Raw genomic sequence first — 18,374 nt, 5'->3', positions numbered from 1 at the left:
AGGGACCTTTTGGGGCTGGGCCTCGATTGTGACCCTCCGGGGGGCCCAAAACCTAGGCCTCATCGACATGTTACATCATGGAAAATCCAAGCCTCACTCTATTATTATAATAGTACAAACGAGAAACTGCCGTATTTAAGCTTTCATTTTCAACGACGTGAAACTTGGGCATATTCCCTACTGCAAGCCACAAAAGATGTCCTACAGCTGGGATCAAAAAGGCGAAGAAGGGATCTTTATCGATCCCTCTCTTATGAATTTCCAGTCCTGCTCCAGTAATACGCGGTACCCTTTGGACAATCAGGGTTTTCAATCTCTCTTTGACTCCGCGAATGATCATCAAGCCAACGCAGACCCAACGGGATGGGCATGGACCGGGGACCCAAACGCACGATCCGACCAGATAGGGCAAGGTAGTACCACATTTCAGGTTGTCGCCGGAGAGCACGATGATAAGCACATAATCCCTGAGCTCGTACAAAGGACCCGCACTCTTGAAAGTCGCCTGAAGAGCCTGGAGATCCTGGGGAGCAGCATGGCTGAGCTCATGGAGAAAGTCAACAACTTGGAGAAGAGGTAGTATATACTCCAGAGGGCGAGCTCTAGAATTATACTGAAAAAGTCAAACAGTATGGAGAAAGAGGCCACGAGGCTCTGCGACGAGATTGATGCGAACGTCGAAAGGCTACGAAAGTGGGCAGATGAAGTAAAAACACATGTAGAACACGCTACAGAACTGCGAGAAGCACATTAGACCTTGTACAGTAGTAGCAGTGCGGTTTAGTACACCTTTCCACAACGAAAAACAACAACAGCAACAACAACGATAGTTAAGCCATAGTGAACATCATCAATTCACCGTCATTGTGCTCCCTTCCTACAGATACTGTGTAGATCACCGATTACCGTACCTCACGGTGTGATAGCGACGAGGCTCTTGTCACTTCACACCAAGGCCACAGAAGCCAAACATATGTTATTGTCACTAAAGTAGATAAGTTATTAAATCATTTCCAACTCAGCCTATATAAACCTAATCGACAAAAGCAACAGAATACAGGTAGACTATGACTGACCACGGCCCAGCTTTCTAGCGAGTCCTCTTCTCGATACCGCACTGCTGCAGGCACTCCTCAACGCTGAGAGTAATGTTGATCGGAATCGCTTCACGAACAGCGTCAATATCCTTTCCCGCTATAGCGTGGCCGAAGGCAGCGGCAATGACATCATCTGTGAAAGCCAGAGTCTCGTCTAGGACCTGCCCGGTGCCAAAGTCCTCGCTAGTAAAGGAGGCAACGAAGATAACATCGGCACAGTCAGGGTTGAACTGTGTATGGATAGAGCCTTGGTAAAATGGGGTCATCTGGAACGGCCCGACCTCATTCCGAATAACCCGACGATTACCTTCGCCATCGAACACGCCATTTTCCGGAACCATTTCTGTAACAAGACGCCCGCTAACTACTAGCTGCAATTCTGCCGACCGTGGATGGACGTGAAACGTGTTCAAGCCGCAAGCTGTTTCTCCGGTCAGGGATGAAATGTTTAGGGATATTGAGAACGACTTACGTCCTACGTGACCGACGGCCATGCCAGCCCCAGTACCAATTAGAGCAGGAAAGGTCTTGCGATTGGCTACGATTAGGCTGCCGTCGTCGCCAGCCCCTTCTTGGGGCTGGTTAAAGTCGAAAACAAACTGCTCGTCGTCGGGTAGCAGATCAAAACGATCAGCGGAGCTATGAAAACGTCAACAAGAGCAGTTGATAGCAAAAAGACTTGGCTCACGTATCAGCCAGCAAGAGTTGCTGTATCAAGCTCAAACCATCCCCGGTAGGAATGCTAGAAACGATGGATGTTTGTGTGGGGATAATGGAACTATCTGACAGGACAGGAGCGTCCGTCGACGCAGGAGGGCTGTTGGACAAAAGCTCGGAAGTTTTGGATAGAGGCTCCGAAGTTGTAGACGAAAGCTCGGAAGTTTTGGATAGAGGCTCCGAAGTTGTAGACGAAAGCTCGGAAGTTTCACATCCACCTATCGTCGACTCGCTCCATATAAATGAGGAGGCACCCGGTGCAGCTAAGACAGCGGAGCAGCCGGTCATGATTACAATGGCCACAACGGAGGTGAATCGCATTCTAGCTATTTACGTGGGATGTATAGTGAGGGGCAAAGAAGGGTTGAGAAACTGATAATGAATACAAAAAGAGACTGGTGAACTCGACTTTCTTTGATAGTGTTAATTGAGGAAGGCGATGAGACAGAAAGATCTTGCGGTCATTCAAGTTCAAGGCACCGTTGTGGGTTTTAACTACCCTGGACTTTGCTGCTGTCGTTTTAAAGAGGCTGTCTCTTTAGGGCGTTTGCAAAAGCGATAGACGAGGTCCCAGATTCGGGACCAGTACCCAGAAAGTGGCCAAAGAATCAGGCGTGTCCACGGTGGAGACTGGAATAAAGATAAGAGTATAGAGGCGTTGCCTTTGTTCCTCCCTATTTCGCCACACTGAAGCAGGAATCATTTTCCATCGCCGCCAACATGAACGCGCTCAGGCACAAGCGAACGCACCTCAAGCTTCTCCAGAGCCGTGACGACCCCCCCGAACCCACACCCGTTGATACCGAAATTGCTCGTCATCAAGGGTCTTCCGTTGCCATTGAAGCCACTCCAGAAAGGCTTCAGGCCTCTAAGAATCTCCCTACACCTAGCCTCTCACAAATTATCGAGCAAAGAACTTGGGAGAATGGCCGGCTCCGACAAGAATTGGCGTATCAGCAGAGACGGAACGGAGCCAGCATGTACCTTTTAGAAGAAGTGAAAAATGCGGTAGACTCTCTCCAGCAGGCTCTCGTCAACTTCCAGAAACTCAGCAAGGAGCTGGGCGAGGATGAGGGAGAAGCTACACCCGGAATTCCCCCGAGACATACAAGATAGAATTCTACATTGGCCTGACAGTACCAAGTCCCGTTAATCCAATAATAGAGCTCCTCATTTCACCTTCCTGTAGTAAAGCCTCGCTACATATCTAAGACTATCTAGGGTAATGTATACTGCGGAGGTATATGTAGTCTATCGTTATAGAGCTCTTCAAGATCTATCTGACTTCTTTCCTCGCTAGTCCTTTGGGTATCCTTCCTACCGGCCAAAGCTTTCCGAATCAGGATTTGTCGTAGGAGTTTATACTCTTCCTCCCGTTGAAGTTGGTTTTTTCGTCTTCGCCAAGATCTACCATTTGAAAACTGGCAGTTCTTCCGCCGATCTTGACCGTAAAGCCTGGACCTCATCCGGAGAGTGGCGAGGAGAACGAAGGCGAGAGAGAGAGCAGCAGCTCCAATGATTACGGTAGGAATTATCCACACTGTTTTGCTTGTTCGCTCGGAAGAGCCAAGAGCAGTGGGTAAAACAGGCGTACATCCTGGTGCTGCTCGGCTTGTCTGAGGTGGCATGGTTCAAGACGAGGGAGCCACAGTGCGAGCATTCTATCTCCCGCAATTTGTTCCGCCTCAGAAGTGGCATCCATTTCTCTTATCGGCCCGGAAGTGTGTGGGACCGATATGAATGCGACGTCATTGTATGCTAAAGATAACGCAATCCACTGAACCCACCTTATGTAGTGCTACTGGAGGTCTGGAATTGGGGCTGCGCCACCACTTTTAGGTCACACTGTGCCGCCGCGCGGGGTCCCAAATGCTGTTGAGCAGCTTCGGGTTCCCAATTCGAGGGTCTGGCCCCCGACCTTATTCTTGCCTCCAACGCGTCTATCATGGGTCCAATTCCCGGCCTCTTGGATGGTTTCGGCTCATATTAGTCTTGGCTTCAATTTTGTGGGACCAAGGGGTTGGCTGAGATGGCTAGTCGGCGGGGGAGGATGCAGACGAGCTGAGCGACATAGCACTGGTTTGCAATATTCATCACTTGGCTGAGTTGGACAGGCTTGAACCCGCAGTAATACGGATTCAATGGCTCCCGCCCGGTCGAGGAGAATGCTAAAGCGGTTGGCCGTATGCTTGATGGGGTTCTTGGTTAGCCTCGACTTTGAGCAGGTGCGTAAGGACTTCATTCAATCCAAAGTGCACGGGGTGGGAGTTTGGAATTCAGGGAAAGCACGTTGGGGTTGTAGTCTAGAATGCCTGGGTCGTATCAGGAGACAAGATGCATGTCTCTGCCGATCTCATGAGCGCGATCTTCGCATTCACCTTCGAGGTCAGAGGTTACCTCACGTCGTAACTAGTGAAGATTTGCCAGTGAATGACAGACTCCAACACACCTAATAACCCTAGTGGACACTGACGAAACACAACGCGGCTATCAACAATAGGAACTGCGGCCCCCCGAATCACTTTGTTCCCTTTCGCTTCTTTCGCTTCCTCTCCTCGCCGTTTTCAACCAACAAAGACGACAGGTTGTCAAGGTTGTCATGGAGGCCTGGAAAACGCGCAGCGAGGGCTTTCTTGACCATGCCGAGCTGCTGCGCCAGTGACAAGTTCTCATGGCGCAGAACCTCGATCTCAGCCTCAGTGGCCTCGTTCTTGGTCTCGTCGCCGCTCGACTGGATCGACTCTAGAGCTTCTCGTAGGGGTTTGTTCTCATGCTGGAGTTGTTGACGATTCTGCCCAAGGTTGTCGTCCGTTTTGCCCTGGACCTTCTGGAGACCTTGGATGAGCAATTTTGCAGATTCAAGTTCAGACGAGAGGGCAGCCGTCTGGTTCCTATATTTGTCCAGAGCCTGTTCACGGGCCGTGCTCTCTGCCTTGAGCCTGGAAATCTCGTGCTTCTCGTAGCCTTCCGTGGACTCCGCAATGGCTTGATCATTATGCTGTTCCAGTGCATCCAGCTTCTCGGCAAGCTGGGCGAGTCGGACATCTCTTCCTTTGATATCTCCCCGAAGTCTCTCGATGGTGGCGTCTCGGGCTTGGAGTTCCCGGAACTCCCAATCTTCAAGCGACGCGAGCTCATTCTTGGCTTGCTGAAGCTCAAGGTCAAGTGCCTCTTTGAGAGCTCTTTCGTCTTCCAGGGTAGTTGTGACAACGTTGTATCGATCCTGCAGGCTCCTATTATCCTCGTAGAGCTTCTCATAGTATTCAAGTAGCTGATTGTATGCCGACTTTGCTTGCTCGTATTTGTGTTCCAGACTACTCCGGGCCGCATTGGCATCTTCGAGTGCACGGTAAATTGCGATGCGTTCCTGACGAGATGCGGTAATGGTCTGGCTTGCGGCCCAGAGATCGCGGTCGAGTGCGAGTGTGTCCACAGATAGCAGTCGGCTGCCTCCTGCGGCCTGCACCTGGTACATCACGTCAGTCTAGGTAATTGCCACAAAGTGACGAATGTCATACCACCTCTGCCCCATTCTCTGATTTTTCGACAGACGGAACGCTTCGGCGCCCGCTCTGCGCCAGTGAACGGTCTGCAGGTGGACTCGGAAGGCTAGTGGCTCGCATGCTGGGCGTCGTTCCGTGCGTGGCCGGCATTAGGAACTGGGGGCAGTCCTTGTGCTGCTCGGTCGCCATGATTGCAAGATCTGCAGAGAGGGACGTACTTCTTGTGCGTAATTATGTCAAGATGTTAAGGTCTGAGAGTGATTGACCCCTAAATTGAGGAGGCAGTCAATGGCACCCGTGTCATTTATAAAGGCGTGTACTGCACTGAACAAAGAGCTGAAATGGTTCTTTGAACATAGGAGGCCCGAGATCTCCAATGATGCTCCTGCTTGAAGACGAAAATAGTCATTGTTTCACACGTCTTCGGCAGATGGAGGCATTGCGACCTGAAGAGCTCAAGTAGTGGCGATGTTGGGATGGGTCGGGTCCCAGTTTGCGTACCTTCCTAGCTGTCCTGAATTTGGTCCCAAATGTTGCAACACCAAGAATTCTTTCTTTAGCATCTGTGGTGACCATCCGCACACCACAAAGATATAGTGTCCCACAGCTGGGTCCTAGCCTCTGGATATCAGATTGGAACACCTGATCGGAGTGATGAGCTAGTGCGGTCGCAATGGCACTGGGGGTATGTTTCATCTTGATTTCCATGCGCGCGGCTACGGAGGCGCAGACGAATGGCCACCCATTTAGCAAGTTGATGGGTCACATGCGGGTACGGTGAAGGAGATATAGCTAGGATAGAGACACATAATTGGCTCACTGCTCAATATTGCCAGCGCGGTCCGGACGCGTTCCGTTTAGCCGCGATGCCGACTACAGCCGCGCGTATGTGCGATCTACCGGTGAACCGGTTGCCTCGGAAGGCGAAGGATAGTGATTGTATGATTCAAGAAATAGATAGAAATCTGTACACTACTGCGTAATCGTCAGTAGTTCCTTGAGTAAGTTTGGAACATCCATCCAAAACAAGTTGTTATCATAACGTTGGTAATATAGTCCGCCGGTCGGTCAGCCTGGACTTCAATGGCGATAGCACCCGCCCATGTCTTGCGCCGCTTGTTCTCTTCTGAATTCCCATCCCCTGTGCCGCCAACCGGATTCTCACGGCACCTCTTCAATTTCTTCGCCTTTCCTAATTCCCTATGTTATCAACTTTATTCCGGAGCACTTTTCGTCGCCGCAGCACAGACTAGTCGAGATTTCCCGCACCACTTGTGGCAGGCCCTGAATTTGCCGTCTGTAGAGCTCCAGTCACCTTCTGTGAGCCGTAGGAGCAGTGTGCCATGGGCGTTGACCCAGGAAGGTCTATCCTTCAGCTTGAAGTGCGCGCGGAGGTGGTAAAACCGTTTGTCAGGACCCTGGATCTTTGGGTATAGCTTCGGATCGAGGTTTAGGTCGGTAATGGCTTTGGATCGTGAATTTGCTCTTTGAGGGTCGACGGAAACGGCCGAGCGTGTCGAACGCGTTGAGGCGCGAAGGGATCTCGTAATCGATGTTCGGCGCAATGGAAATATCGTCAGAATTGGGAGCTGCGCAGGCGGTATTGTCGGTAACGGCGAGAGCCATTTCAGGAGGATTGCAGGCGGGGAGAGTGGATTTCGAGCGTTGTAGCAGCGCGCAACTCCGTTGACCGGGTGTGATCAACCTGGCTTAGAGGGCGTCTCGCGGCAGTTTCGGCCTGAAAAAGTGGGTAAAAAGTCTTTTTTTTTTTTTTGGTTTATCAGATTCCAGATCTTGGACAAAACGCTTCTGCGGATAACCAAATCCAGACTTGATTTACTTGACTTGACTTGACTTGAAGACTTGACTTGGTAGACTTGACTTCCTGACAGCGCTGTCGCTGGGCATCCTGAGGAACAGAACTGGCCCGCCTGGCCCATACTGCCGAGACGGCCAATTTTTGGGGTCAAAGTAGTTATGTCAGAGACTCAGAGCTCCAAATATAAAAGCCTCTCCGTCCGCTAAAATTCATGGAACATTACAACATCACAGCTCACAACGTCAATGTCACACCAAATTCGGCTACTCCTGCCTCATCCATTACTGCTTCTCCCTGAAAGTTGCCACCGCTTAGGAGATGTCAGTGACGCAAGCTTACTTCCTGGCACATAAAGCTCGGGCAAAGCTTTCATTCGAGCTCGCCCGTCCCAGCCACGACCTCCGCCTACTCGTCGGCCACGTCAACCTACTTGACTCACTCATGCTCGATCTTGCTAAAGCCGAGCAGAAACAGGACAACGGACACTGTATCTTTACGGCTAAAAGTCGTGGAGCCATCGTTGCGTTTCGCGGGAACTTTGTAGAAGGCGTAGAAGGTTGTTTGAAGGGGAACGCCGGAGCTTGAATTTTAGAGGATTCCAATCCGCGGGAGCCAATAGTCAACCATGGTTCGGGCTTGTCTAAGCAACTAGTCGGCCGTGTAGTCGCGTTGATAGAGATTCCAAGCTGCCCCATCAAGAACTTAGTGTCCGCCGTAAGGGGCATAGAGGGTGAACTTTCTGTTGAACCCAAGCGCGGGGAGTTTTTCGACACCATTGCTCAGCGCCACGGCGCCGGCGGCGTAGAACAGGTACAGAATCGCAGATGGCGTTATCCCCCGAGTAAACCTTCAGTCAGAAGGATTCTGGATTGTAACATACTGTATAGCATACCGTGAAAACGAGTTGATGACTGATATTGTTGAACTGGGTTCACATAGCCAAGTGAATGAGTGCTGACATAGCGGCCATAGGGGTCTATAAATGACAACCGTTATAAAGTATTGGGAAGGGGAGATGGATCACATAGAAGATCCCCTGCCTCGCGAAATCCTAACTATCGGCACCGCCGGGAACGTGGAAGAGGGTCACCACGGTCTATAATACTACCCCCTGAGGCCGAAGCGGTTATAGAATCCCCACCGAACCTAACAAAAGCGCCGCAGCCCCCAGAGATCCAATTCTACACGAGGGTCCGATCCGTCACAAGAACCCGGCTCCGACCAGGGATACGGCAATCCCAGATAACAAATACACCACCAGATAGGGATATAAGCCGTAGCATTATTCGCCGAGTCGTAGAGTCTTACAGCCGGTTTAATCCTTTGAACTTGTCAGGCCGGGCGAAAGCACCAGCAAAGCAACCTCCGATCCAGTCTCCCAGCCCTACTCCAGCCCCTAGCCCCAAAGAGACCAGAGGGCCCCGATACGATTACACACGAAAGTCCAGGAATTTACAAGAGCCCGGATCCTTCCGGATACAAGACCTCATACAGCAATCTCAGACAGAAAATATACAGTAGTGGACTTGCGAGTGGGAGTAGCTGAGGGTGCAGTCTCGCTCCTGGGCCGGGCGAAATAGGAATGGAGAATACGCTCTAGTGCATGGCTTAGTTGGATATTGTGGTCTGGATCTGGACCACGCGGCTCATCAGATCTCTCACTTGGAGGTACCAAATATAGGATCTTCTGGTAGGCCACACCGTTCGGAATACCGGGGGACCGGCTGATAGCTGGTCCGGACCCAGTCAAGGTCTAGAGCGCCTCGCCTCCGTCAAACGCTCATCAGCACCAAACTTCCTAAATCCCTCCGCTGCTGACTCAACTTCAGAATCTCTACTTCCACGTCCCTCCTCCTTCCATACGCTTCCCACAAGGGCTCTCACCACCGTTACTCGCCACCTCCCCAAACACCATCTCTAACGAGTTATGCAATGCCTCTGCCTGATGCCCGATACTCGAGCGGTGTCCCAGATTTTCTCTCTCTCGGATGCGGCATAGTAACCCCTGATATCTGATCTTCCACAGGGTTATACCGCTCCTCCATGCCGGCGCCCATGATGACGCCGTGCAACTCATCGGTTGTACGCCGTGAAGACACGTGGTTTGAGTTGCGTGTGGGCAGATGTAAGCAACGGGATTGGGGATGGGGTTTGGAGTTTTGGAGCGGCTTGGCGGTCGTGGATTCGGACGGGAGTCTGGGTAGGGAGCAGTGTGGAGAGGAAATTGCTGGGGTACTGGCGGTTCCGGGGGGGAGTATACAGGGGTGTTGGAATTCGAAGATGTCGATTGCGGGAAAGGGGAAGTTGAGTGGGAGTTTAGGGGGTCGGGGAGGAGGTTGTTGCTGCTGCTGCTGGTGTTGCTTGGGAGCGGGAATAGGAGATGGTGGGTGTGGAGGTGGGTTGTGCTGGGGAGGGTGAGGTGCAGTCTGGTATGGCCGATATGGCCGATATGGCCGATATGGCTGATATGGCTGATATGTTTGGTAGTACTGAGCAGGTGTTGCCCGGTAGTATGGAACGCCCTTGATGCGTGTGGTGTTCTGATCGAAGGTCGATGTTGATGAATGGAAGAAACTATGCCTCCCCATGTCGAGATATCGGAACGGAACCATTGCAATGAGACAGACCCGATCAGTAAATCCGGCTCTGGAACGAAGTCGATCTTTGAACCACTCGTCGCTGTGGTGGTCGGATCCGATCAAGGTGGGGGTGGTTGCAGCAACCGTTACACTCGCAAAACTTAAATTTGCACATCAGAGACTCTAAATGACCCAGCGAAATCATATCGTCTCAAAGGCGTTACCCCGTTCTAGAATAGTCCCATTTCTAGGCCCTTGACCGCGGTGAATTTGACCCCGTTTTGGGCTCCTGGCCCGTAATTTGAGGCGACCCTCTTTTAGGGCACCCCTAAACTTACTTCGTAACCCTTGCGTTACAGTCACTAGCGAAATCAGCTTCCGCTTTTCTCTTTCACATCGTTTCAGCGCACGGGCCTTTTATACATCTAACCGCCTACACTGTGCGATCTCGCACGCGTCTAAGTAAAGCAGGCACATGCCGCATAAGTTAACTATTCGCCAAACTAGATCTACGTCCAGCCAAAAGTGGCCGTGGGAAGAAAAGCCTACTGTAGCAGTACGGGTTACTGTACAGATCCTGGCATACCACCTTAAATCGTCTGAGGCGCCGGTGAGTAGCAAAGATGTATTTGTCAACATTTGCATAAGTGGCAAAACTGAGTAGTATAAAGCAAACGTTTCTCCTAGGCCCTTCATTTGAGTAAAGATATCAGAATTATATAACACTACTGCATTACTAAGCGGAATCAATCTGGAAGAATGTCACTTGGCCAGAGGCATGCCCTAGGACCAGTGTATGATCATACACTGATGTGCACCTTGCCCGGTAATCGGGAGGAAGCCAGAGAAGATTCTTTCCACCTCTAGTGATCCATTCACCATCGACAAAGAGAATATTACCTACTGGTCTCTGGTTTCGAGAGGCGTCCAAGCCTGAGTTCCCATCCGGCGAGAACGCTACCGCTCTGACGTAATCGCTTTGCCTTGTGACGAAATTGCCATGCCCCTTGAGCGTCCTTTGGTGCGTGCCCGTCGCCGCGTCCCAGAGCCGGATGGTCTTATCGTCCGAACCTGACGCAAGCGTTTTCCCATCCGGCGAGAACACTACCACCCAAACGGTACTGCTATGCCCCTTGAGCGTCTGTTGGTACGTGCCTGTCGCCGCGTCCCAGAGCCGGATGGTGTTATCGTCCGAACCTGATGCAAGCGTTTTCCCATCCGGCGAGAACACTACCACCCAAACGGTATGGCTATGCCCCTTGAGCGTCTGTTGGTATGTGCCCGTCGCCGCGTTCCAGAGCTGGATGGTATTGTCCCTCGAACCTGACGCAAGCGTTTTCCCATCCGGCGAGAATGCTACCGCGCAAACGGTACTGCTATGCCCCTTGAGCGTCTGTTGGTGCGTGCCCGTCGCCGCGTTCCAGAGCCGGATGGTGTTATCGTCCGAACCTGATGCAAGCGTTTTCCCATCCGGCGAGAACGCTACCACCCAAACGGTATGGCTATGCCCCATAAGCGTCTGTTGGTACGTGCCCGTCGCCGCGTTCCAGAGCCGGATGGTATTGTCGCTCGAACCTGATGCAAGCGTTTTCCCATCCGGCGAGAACGCTACCGCGCAAACGGAATGGCTATGCGCCTTGAGCGTCTGTTGGTGCGCGCCCGTCGCCGCGTTCCAGAGCCGGATGGTGTTATCGTACGAACCTGACGCAAGCGTTTTCCCATCCGGCGAGAACGCTACCACCCAAACGGTACTGCTATGCCCCTTGAGCGTCTGTTGGTACGTGCCCGTCGCCGCGTCCCAGAGCCGGATGGTGTTATCGCTCGAACCTGATGCAAGCGTTTTCCCATCCGGCGAGAACGCTACCGCGCAAACGGAATAGCTATGCCCCTCGAGCGTCTGTTGGCGCGCGCCCGTCGCCGCTTTCCAGAGCCGGATGGTGTTGTCGTCCGAACCTGACGCAAGCGTTTTCCCATCCGGCGAGAACGCCACCGCTCTGACGGAATAGCTATGCCACTTGAGCGTCCGTTGGTGCGTGCCCGTCGCCGCGTTCCAGAGCCGGATGGTGTTATCGTCCGAACCTGACGCAAGCGTTTTCCCATCCGGCGAGAACGCTACCGCGCTGACGTAATGGCTATGCCACTTGAGCGTCTGTTGGTGTGCGCCCGTTGCCGTGTTCCAGAGCCGGATGGTATTGTCCCTCGAACCTGACGCAAGCGTTTTCCCATCCGGCGAGAACGCTACCGTGCTGACGTAATGGCTATGCCCCTTGAGCGTCTGTTGGTACGCGCCCGTCGCCGCGTTCCAGAGCCGGATGGTGTTGTCGCCCGAACCTGACGCAAGCGTTTTCCCATCCGGCGAGAACGCCACCGCGCTGACGTAATGGCTATGCCCCTTGAGCGTCTGTTGGTGCGCGCCCGTCGCCGTGTTCCAGAGCCGGATGGTGTTGTCGCCCGAACCTGACGCAAGCGTTTTCCCATCCGGCGAGAACGCCACCGCGCTGACGTAATAGCTATGCCCCTCGAGCGTCTGTTGGTGCGCACCCCAGTGGTCCTTAATGCCTGCGGCCGATTTGATAAATGACAGCCTCTTCTTCCACTGCTGCTTTCTGACTTCACTTAAGGTTGGACTGAAGATAAGTGCAGAACCGTATATCTGTAATGGAGCCCGTTCCATAATCGATCCATGACTGCAAATAAACTTTTCTGCATCGTTTAGGAAGTCAACAAAATTAGAAGCTGTATCTTGCTGTAACTAGTAATAATTAGTCACTGTAGAGCATTATAACAGTGCCATTAACTGACCTGGACAGCGTGCAGAAGCTTTCTTATCAACGATACCCCATCTGAGAGTTTCCCCAGGAGAGATAAAGCCTCAAGCCAGTGGAGGAGGTATTCCTTCAGGAACTTAAACGCCTTTCCGCTGTCCGTTAGCTCTCTCAAACACCCAGAGTTCTCGTCTTTCCAGAAGCGGAGATGATCGACCCAGAACATGCAAGAGTATCGGATGCGTCCCAATGGATCTGGGTATGGGACTGTCATATCGTTTGGTTTGAAGCCGAAGTCGAGATTGTACATGTTTTGCCTTAAGTCGGAGGACATTGCTTCGATTGAGCGCTTGCCGATGTCCGCATGACCTTGGGCAACCCCAGCTGGCTGAAGCTTAGCTGTAAAGTTCCTCTCCAGGTAGTCTTTGGCCGACTGGTGGATTAAACTGACCGTTTCTCCGGTAATCGTCAGAAATGAGCCGCATGTCTCGACAGCTGGTCTTGTCCTATTGGGTTGCAGATTGGCAAGTACGCCAAGCTCAGGTAGAGAGAGCGGGCGGAGTGCGAGAAAGGCAACCACCAACGCCTTTTTGCAGTCTTGGGAAATCTTCGCGTTTCTCTTCTCGATTCTAGTTATCATATGATCGTACAACTCGGACAAGCCAGAAGGCATGTCTTTGATGTACTCAACAGCGTAACTCCCGTGCACTTCATCCTTCTCGAGGGCCTTGAACGCGAGGGCCACCCAAAGAAAGGTGTTTTGTGCTCGTTGGTGGACTTCATGCGACACCTCATCCAGAACAGCCTCATCGTACCCAGATCTGCTCGCTAGAGTCGAGAGCTTGTGACTGATGTAGGCAACGACAGGTTTCGCTAGACGTTGAGTATCCAGCTCCACAAGACCATCTGAAACTTCCGGAGAGTCGGTACCCGGAATTCTAAGCTCAGCGAGAAGGTCGACTTCAGGACGGCTGGAAAGCAACCATTTCACCTTTTGGGAGAGTTCAAGCGACGTCGAAATGAGACGGATGAGTTTCAGCCTGTCCTCCACACACTCATCAAGTGCGTCGACAGCGAGGTACACAGGTTGAAGTAGAGGATCTTTTAGCATATTTTTAAATGCCTCTGATAGGGCGTGGAAGGCATTTTTATCCTTGAAGAGTCCGGCGCCCGAATCCTTATGCTTTTGAAGTATGTGCGATATGAGACACGGCTGCTGAAGAAGGAGAAGCCAGATCAATGATCGGAGGACGGCCGTGGCGTTGTTCAGGGCCATGTCTGTGTCCTGGCAAAAGAAGAAGGAAACCCCTGGTGCTAGGGCGGCCGGCTGAAGGGAGAGTCGGCGGATGATACCGATCATAAGCATTGTTTTACCGGTGCCGGCATGTCCCTTGATCCAAAGCAATCGGCGTGGTGGGTAATCGGATCCGGTGTCATCCCAATTGGTAAAAGCCGCATACTCTGGGGTGCGGAGGATCCACTTGAACGCTTCGTCGAGCAACTCATCCTTGCTCTTCTCAATCCGCTCCATATCGTGTTGCGGGTCAACAACACAGAGATCTCTGCGGCATGCCGACTCGAAATCATCTCTGCGGGCGTCCTTCTGCAACGAGATGAAATCCCGAATATCCTGGTGGATGTCGCCGAGCCGCTTCTCCATTGTCTCAGCACGCCGGACGAGTCCTCCCATGGAAACTTTCGTTAGCTCTTGGGAGTATTGGGCGGCGTCATTCTGAACAGTAGCTTCTGCAGTTGTGACAAGCCCTAGATCACCGTCCCAGTCATCCAAACTAAGCATACCGCGAAGAAAAACAAGGCCTTGGTTGCGATAGTACGAACAAACACTCTTCATCTGATATAGAAGAAGAGCCTTATAGAGGTCGACAATCCCCTTCTCCAGCTGGCTAAGGACCTCCCGGAACTCGTCACTGTTGTTCTCGTCCAGGAGATGTTTGGTCAAGGCGCAATACCAATCCATTCTGGAGATGACGTGAGCGATACCAGCAAGGTTGGTTCTTGTTGCTTGTGCAGGATTCCGCAGCATCTGGGCATTTGTCAGAAAAGCTAAGACACGATAGAAGGACGATTGCTTACTTGCAGCCCAAGGCAAACACCGGCCCATGGAAGGGCAGCTGGTGCCGCTTGCGGCACACTTTGGAGTACCAGGTCTACCATTGCCTTGGCAGACAGGACGAAGTCGGCGACGTCGCCCACTCCGATAGTTACCTTAGATGTCTTAGATATTCTCTCCTGGCCCTTTTGCACCAACTCCCTCATGTGCTTTTGTCGCGCGGTTGGATCCTTCAGCTTGGCTCTGGGGTCGGCTGTGGAGGGCTCATTGGTCTCACCGCCGAGAACCTTCTCCAGGATTCTCACGTACGACCCGACAAGCTCTGCATCGTCCAACTCAAGGTCGTTATATGCGGCGTTCCACAGCCTCTCGGACGTGGAAATGGCAGGGATTGGTTGTTCTGTAGATTCGGTCGCTGTTGACTTGTTTTGGGGCTCGACGGGGAGTTCGGGAGACAGAAATTGTGATGCTGCAGTTCGCTGGTGACAAACTGTTGTCGCCGCATCTGTGCTGGGTCGGGCTGCCTGAGGGTCGGCGGCAGACGGGTGTTGCGCGGGTTTCTGCTCGGACTGGATGTCTGCCGGAAAATGTGAGCTACGAGAAAGCTTGCGATACGGCGCTAAGTCTTAACATACCCACGGACTGCGCGCTAGGCGAAGCCGGCGATGCTGCACGACGACTCCTGAAGAGCTCTTTTAACCACTTCCTGCACGGGTTTGGCATGTTTTCAGTAGAGGTAGCTTGAATAACGATGTTTGCCAGGAAGGAGAGATGCTTTTGCGATGGTAGCGAAAACGAGATTGACAGCAGCATTCTGCGGGGTTATCGGGCAGCGGTGGCTGAAAATTGTGGTCTGGGTTGTTTGGCTGTCGATTGCCCACGAGAACCGCTGTGGCAGGGGTTATTGACGAATGGCAACATGGTATAATCGCTTCCGTTGCGAGATTACGTGAATCCAACCCTAACAGCGGATTTATCGTGAAGATTAGAGACAAGACGTTCTGGGCTAACTCTCTGCGCGAAGATGGCGGGCGACGCGACGAGCCGAGGCCATCGTGCACGTAGTCGCCGGGTAAAGTTGCACGAAGTCTCGATGACTTGCGATCCGCCCATTTCTCTGGCTGACGGGGTTGGGAGACACCCCGCGCCCGCGCCCCCGCGTCGCGTCATCCAGAATTCACCAGTCCCAGAAACTTCGCATCATTCGACACAACCAATATAGTAGCAACTAACGGAAAATATTGCAACTTTATCCCTAAGAGAAGATAAAGTTTCAGATACAGTAAGCTTTTCTCGTTCCCGATTGATCAATCTGATCTGGGCGCGATCCCTTATCGTCGCGCGCGCTAATTGCATCCAGTTCCAGAGCGCCTGGCGACGCGTCCGCAGCTGACTCCGGCCCTTGCTCGCAATCCACGCATCGTCGACGAACCATCACTACGACTTATTCGCTCCTCGATACCAAGCGCGGAAGCCTTAGAAGCACGGCGAAACCTCTAAGTCACACAGGATATATCCCAAAGGCCAAGGGATCGCACCGCTCGAGCGTCCTTGATCAGCGCTGCTCACCGGGCAGGCAGCACTCCCGAGCTCATCGATGCTGAGAATGCGATCGTTCGCAAGATGGAAGAGATGGAGGCGGGAGCGGGAGCGCTTGCCCAAGTGGGGATCCTCATGCTAAGATATTCAGGTCAGTTCAGCGAGGCCCCGACTGCGTGTCCTTTCAGGCATCAAGCCGCATCATAGCCCGGCGGCTCCGTTTTGTAAAGTGCGACCCCTCCTCCAAATGCGATTGACATAGCTAATGATCCTAGGCTAGCATTTTCTTCATCACGGCCTTACTAGCCATCGCGAGAAGACCTGGACCGCCGATTACGCGACCGAGCCATAGCCCAACTTCCTTTTCGCGTCAGAGCTCCCGACCGCTCGCGTCCTCACATTCGAATATGACGCATACATCGTGGATTGCAGCAGAGTGGTGTCGTAGAGTAGGATTGAGGACAATGCGTGACACTTGGGAACTTGGATGGAGGGCTTTGGGCCATGGTTCGGCCGCGTCATGGGCGGTTTAAATCTTCTCGCGATCCCACTTAACAGTTACAGTATGTAGCCCATGGACAAACGTACTCGACAACAAAGACCCGCCAGGAGGTGAAGCAGTTTGATGCGGATATATGTAAGGGTCTTTCTTTGTCGACGAAGTTGCGGCGGGGCGGCCGTTCTGGTGAGTTTGGTTTAGCCGCTGTCCTCCAGTAGCTTCGGCTTCCGTCGCCGCATTCCGCTGAGGAAACCCCACCTCATAAGTCCACTACCTGACGAACAGTGACACGGAGACCGTACCTGCATCGTCCAGAATGCGGCCGAACAGCAGACGGCCGGATGAGCGGGCCGGCAGTCGAGCAGCAGTAGCAACCGGAACTATCGCTATCCAAGGCACTTGGTCAAAGAAATCAACCGTGCCCTCTCTTATGTTTTAGCCGTTAATGGAATCCGCAGTGAAACCAGATCCGCCTTATAATTTGACGGCGGTCATTGTATTGACAGCCATTTCTTGCTGCAGCTACTTCTAGCTGACAGCCCAGGTCATTGTAATACTCCGTTGTTGCATTACCGTATATATATACCTGTTTAGTACAAAAGTACGTGCGAGGGCACACGGTGTGGATGGTTAGATGCATAAATGGTCCGTGCGCCTGAAAGATATGAGAGTGAAAAGCGGAAGCCGATTTCGCTAGTGACTGTATCAGGGGCCTTGGCATTTCTGAAACCCGCACTGATGTCAGCCACCAAAAAAGTAACTTAGTGTCCTTCACTGGGAATTTATCAACGAACCTTTGGCTACCAACTATCCCGCATCTTGAGAATTGCCGCAACCTCTAGCTTCGTTCCCCAAGGCTCTTTTGGGCAAACCGCTTGCAGTTTGCGTCTCCTGTAATCGAAATACAATCGGGACATTTTGTTCCCACTTTTGGTCCGCACCAAGTCCAGCCATGGGGGCCAGATCTAGGTCCAGGCCGGCTTCGCCACACAGCTCCAAGTAGCCTACCGACGTGGTCAATTGCACCGCATATACGAAATGTTGAAAATCTGGGCCCCTCTTGCGGCTATCTCACAAATAAGACCCTCACAGCAATAAAATAAGGACAATTTTACCCTCATCGCCTGCACTGGGCAATGGCAAGATGGCTTCGCCGAGACAGAGTAACGTCGAACGTAGACGCCTCAGGCAGGAGTGTCGCGAGGTGCTTGCGGAGCATATTTGTAAGAGTTTTCTATTGTTTAGTGGAGGTTACGCTAAACTTAATCTAGGCAATAGACTAGGCGTAAGTATAGAGCCGTCCGAAGTTCGTCTCAGCCCTCGGCCGACAGATCCGTACACTTGGAAGTTGCTCCCAGGAAAGGAAGAATCCCTCCGCAGTGTTTTCGCCAAAAAACTAAGCGACCATTCCATCGGCACTTATAGACTTTTATGCGAAGAGGTTGGAGTTACTTTCGAGGCTGTTTCGAAAGCTCCCTCAAACTGCAGTTCTGATGTATACACACCAGTATGTCTAAAACCTTAGACCTGAGATGACGATTTCTGATCGAGGCTGCAGTTGAAGCTCACCGACATGAGCTTTAGCTCTAGAATTACCGAGCTTAGAGAAGAAAACGCAAAGCTCTGCAAACAACTGTGCGAGTGGAAGGACAAAGCAAACACAGAATCAGAACGTAGGAGAGAAGTAGAGGAAGGAGCCCGCCAACTGCGGCAGAGCCACCAGCAACTTCAAGAACTAGTTCAAAGCTATGAGTCTGACATAGAACTGCTGAAAAGCAGTGTTTT

The 18,374-nt window shown here is 52.2% G+C and overlaps 4 protein-coding genes across 4 annotated transcripts; 1 reads left to right on the top strand and 3 right to left on the bottom strand.

The window, feature by feature from the left end:
* Positions 1 to 1,090: 1,090 nt before the first annotated feature.
* Positions 1,091 to 2,135, bottom strand: MFIFM68171_09719 (Spherulin-1A 1; the record flags this gene model as incomplete). Its single annotated transcript, XM_071065138.1, has 3 exons — positions 1,091 to 1,518; positions 1,570 to 1,736; positions 1,786 to 2,135. 3 exons carry the CDS (start codon positions 2,133 to 2,135, stop codon positions 1,091 to 1,093), a joined length of 945 nt encoding a protein of 314 aa, XP_070921239.1.
* Positions 2,136 to 2,534: 399 nt separating this feature from the next.
* On the top strand, positions 2,535 to 2,930 carry MFIFM68171_09718 (BZIP domain-containing protein; the record flags this gene model as incomplete). The annotated part of the gene is made up of 1 exon (XM_071065137.1): positions 2,535 to 2,930. One exon carries the CDS (start codon positions 2,535 to 2,537, stop codon positions 2,928 to 2,930), a length of 396 nt encoding a protein of 131 aa, XP_070921238.1.
* A 1,402-nt stretch (positions 2,931 to 4,332) lies between these two features.
* Positions 4,333 to 5,506, bottom strand: MFIFM68171_09717 (uncharacterized protein; the record flags this gene model as incomplete). The annotated part of the gene is made up of 2 exons (XM_071065136.1): positions 4,333 to 5,280; positions 5,333 to 5,506. The coding sequence occupies 2 exons, from the start codon at positions 5,504 to 5,506 to the stop codon at positions 4,333 to 4,335; spliced, it is 1,122 nt and encodes a 373-aa protein (XP_070921237.1).
* Positions 5,507 to 12,327: 6,821 nt separating this feature from the next.
* On the bottom strand, positions 12,328 to 15,274 carry MFIFM68171_09716 (NACHT domain-containing protein; the record flags this gene model as incomplete). Its single annotated transcript, XM_071065135.1, has 5 exons — positions 12,328 to 12,368; positions 12,518 to 12,558; positions 12,621 to 14,524; positions 14,575 to 15,128; positions 15,187 to 15,274. 5 exons carry the CDS (start codon positions 15,272 to 15,274, stop codon positions 12,328 to 12,330), a joined length of 2,628 nt encoding a protein of 875 aa, XP_070921236.1.
* Positions 15,275 to 18,374: the final 3,100 nt, after the last annotated feature.

This window comes from Madurella fahalii (genome assembly GCF_045866475.1).
Source record: "Madurella fahalii IFM 68171 DNA, scaffold_5, whole genome shotgun sequence".
NCBI classification, from domain to species: Eukaryota; Fungi; Ascomycota; class Sordariomycetes; order Sordariales; genus Madurella; species Madurella fahalii.
This window is presented reverse-complemented; position numbering and strand designations above follow the sequence as displayed.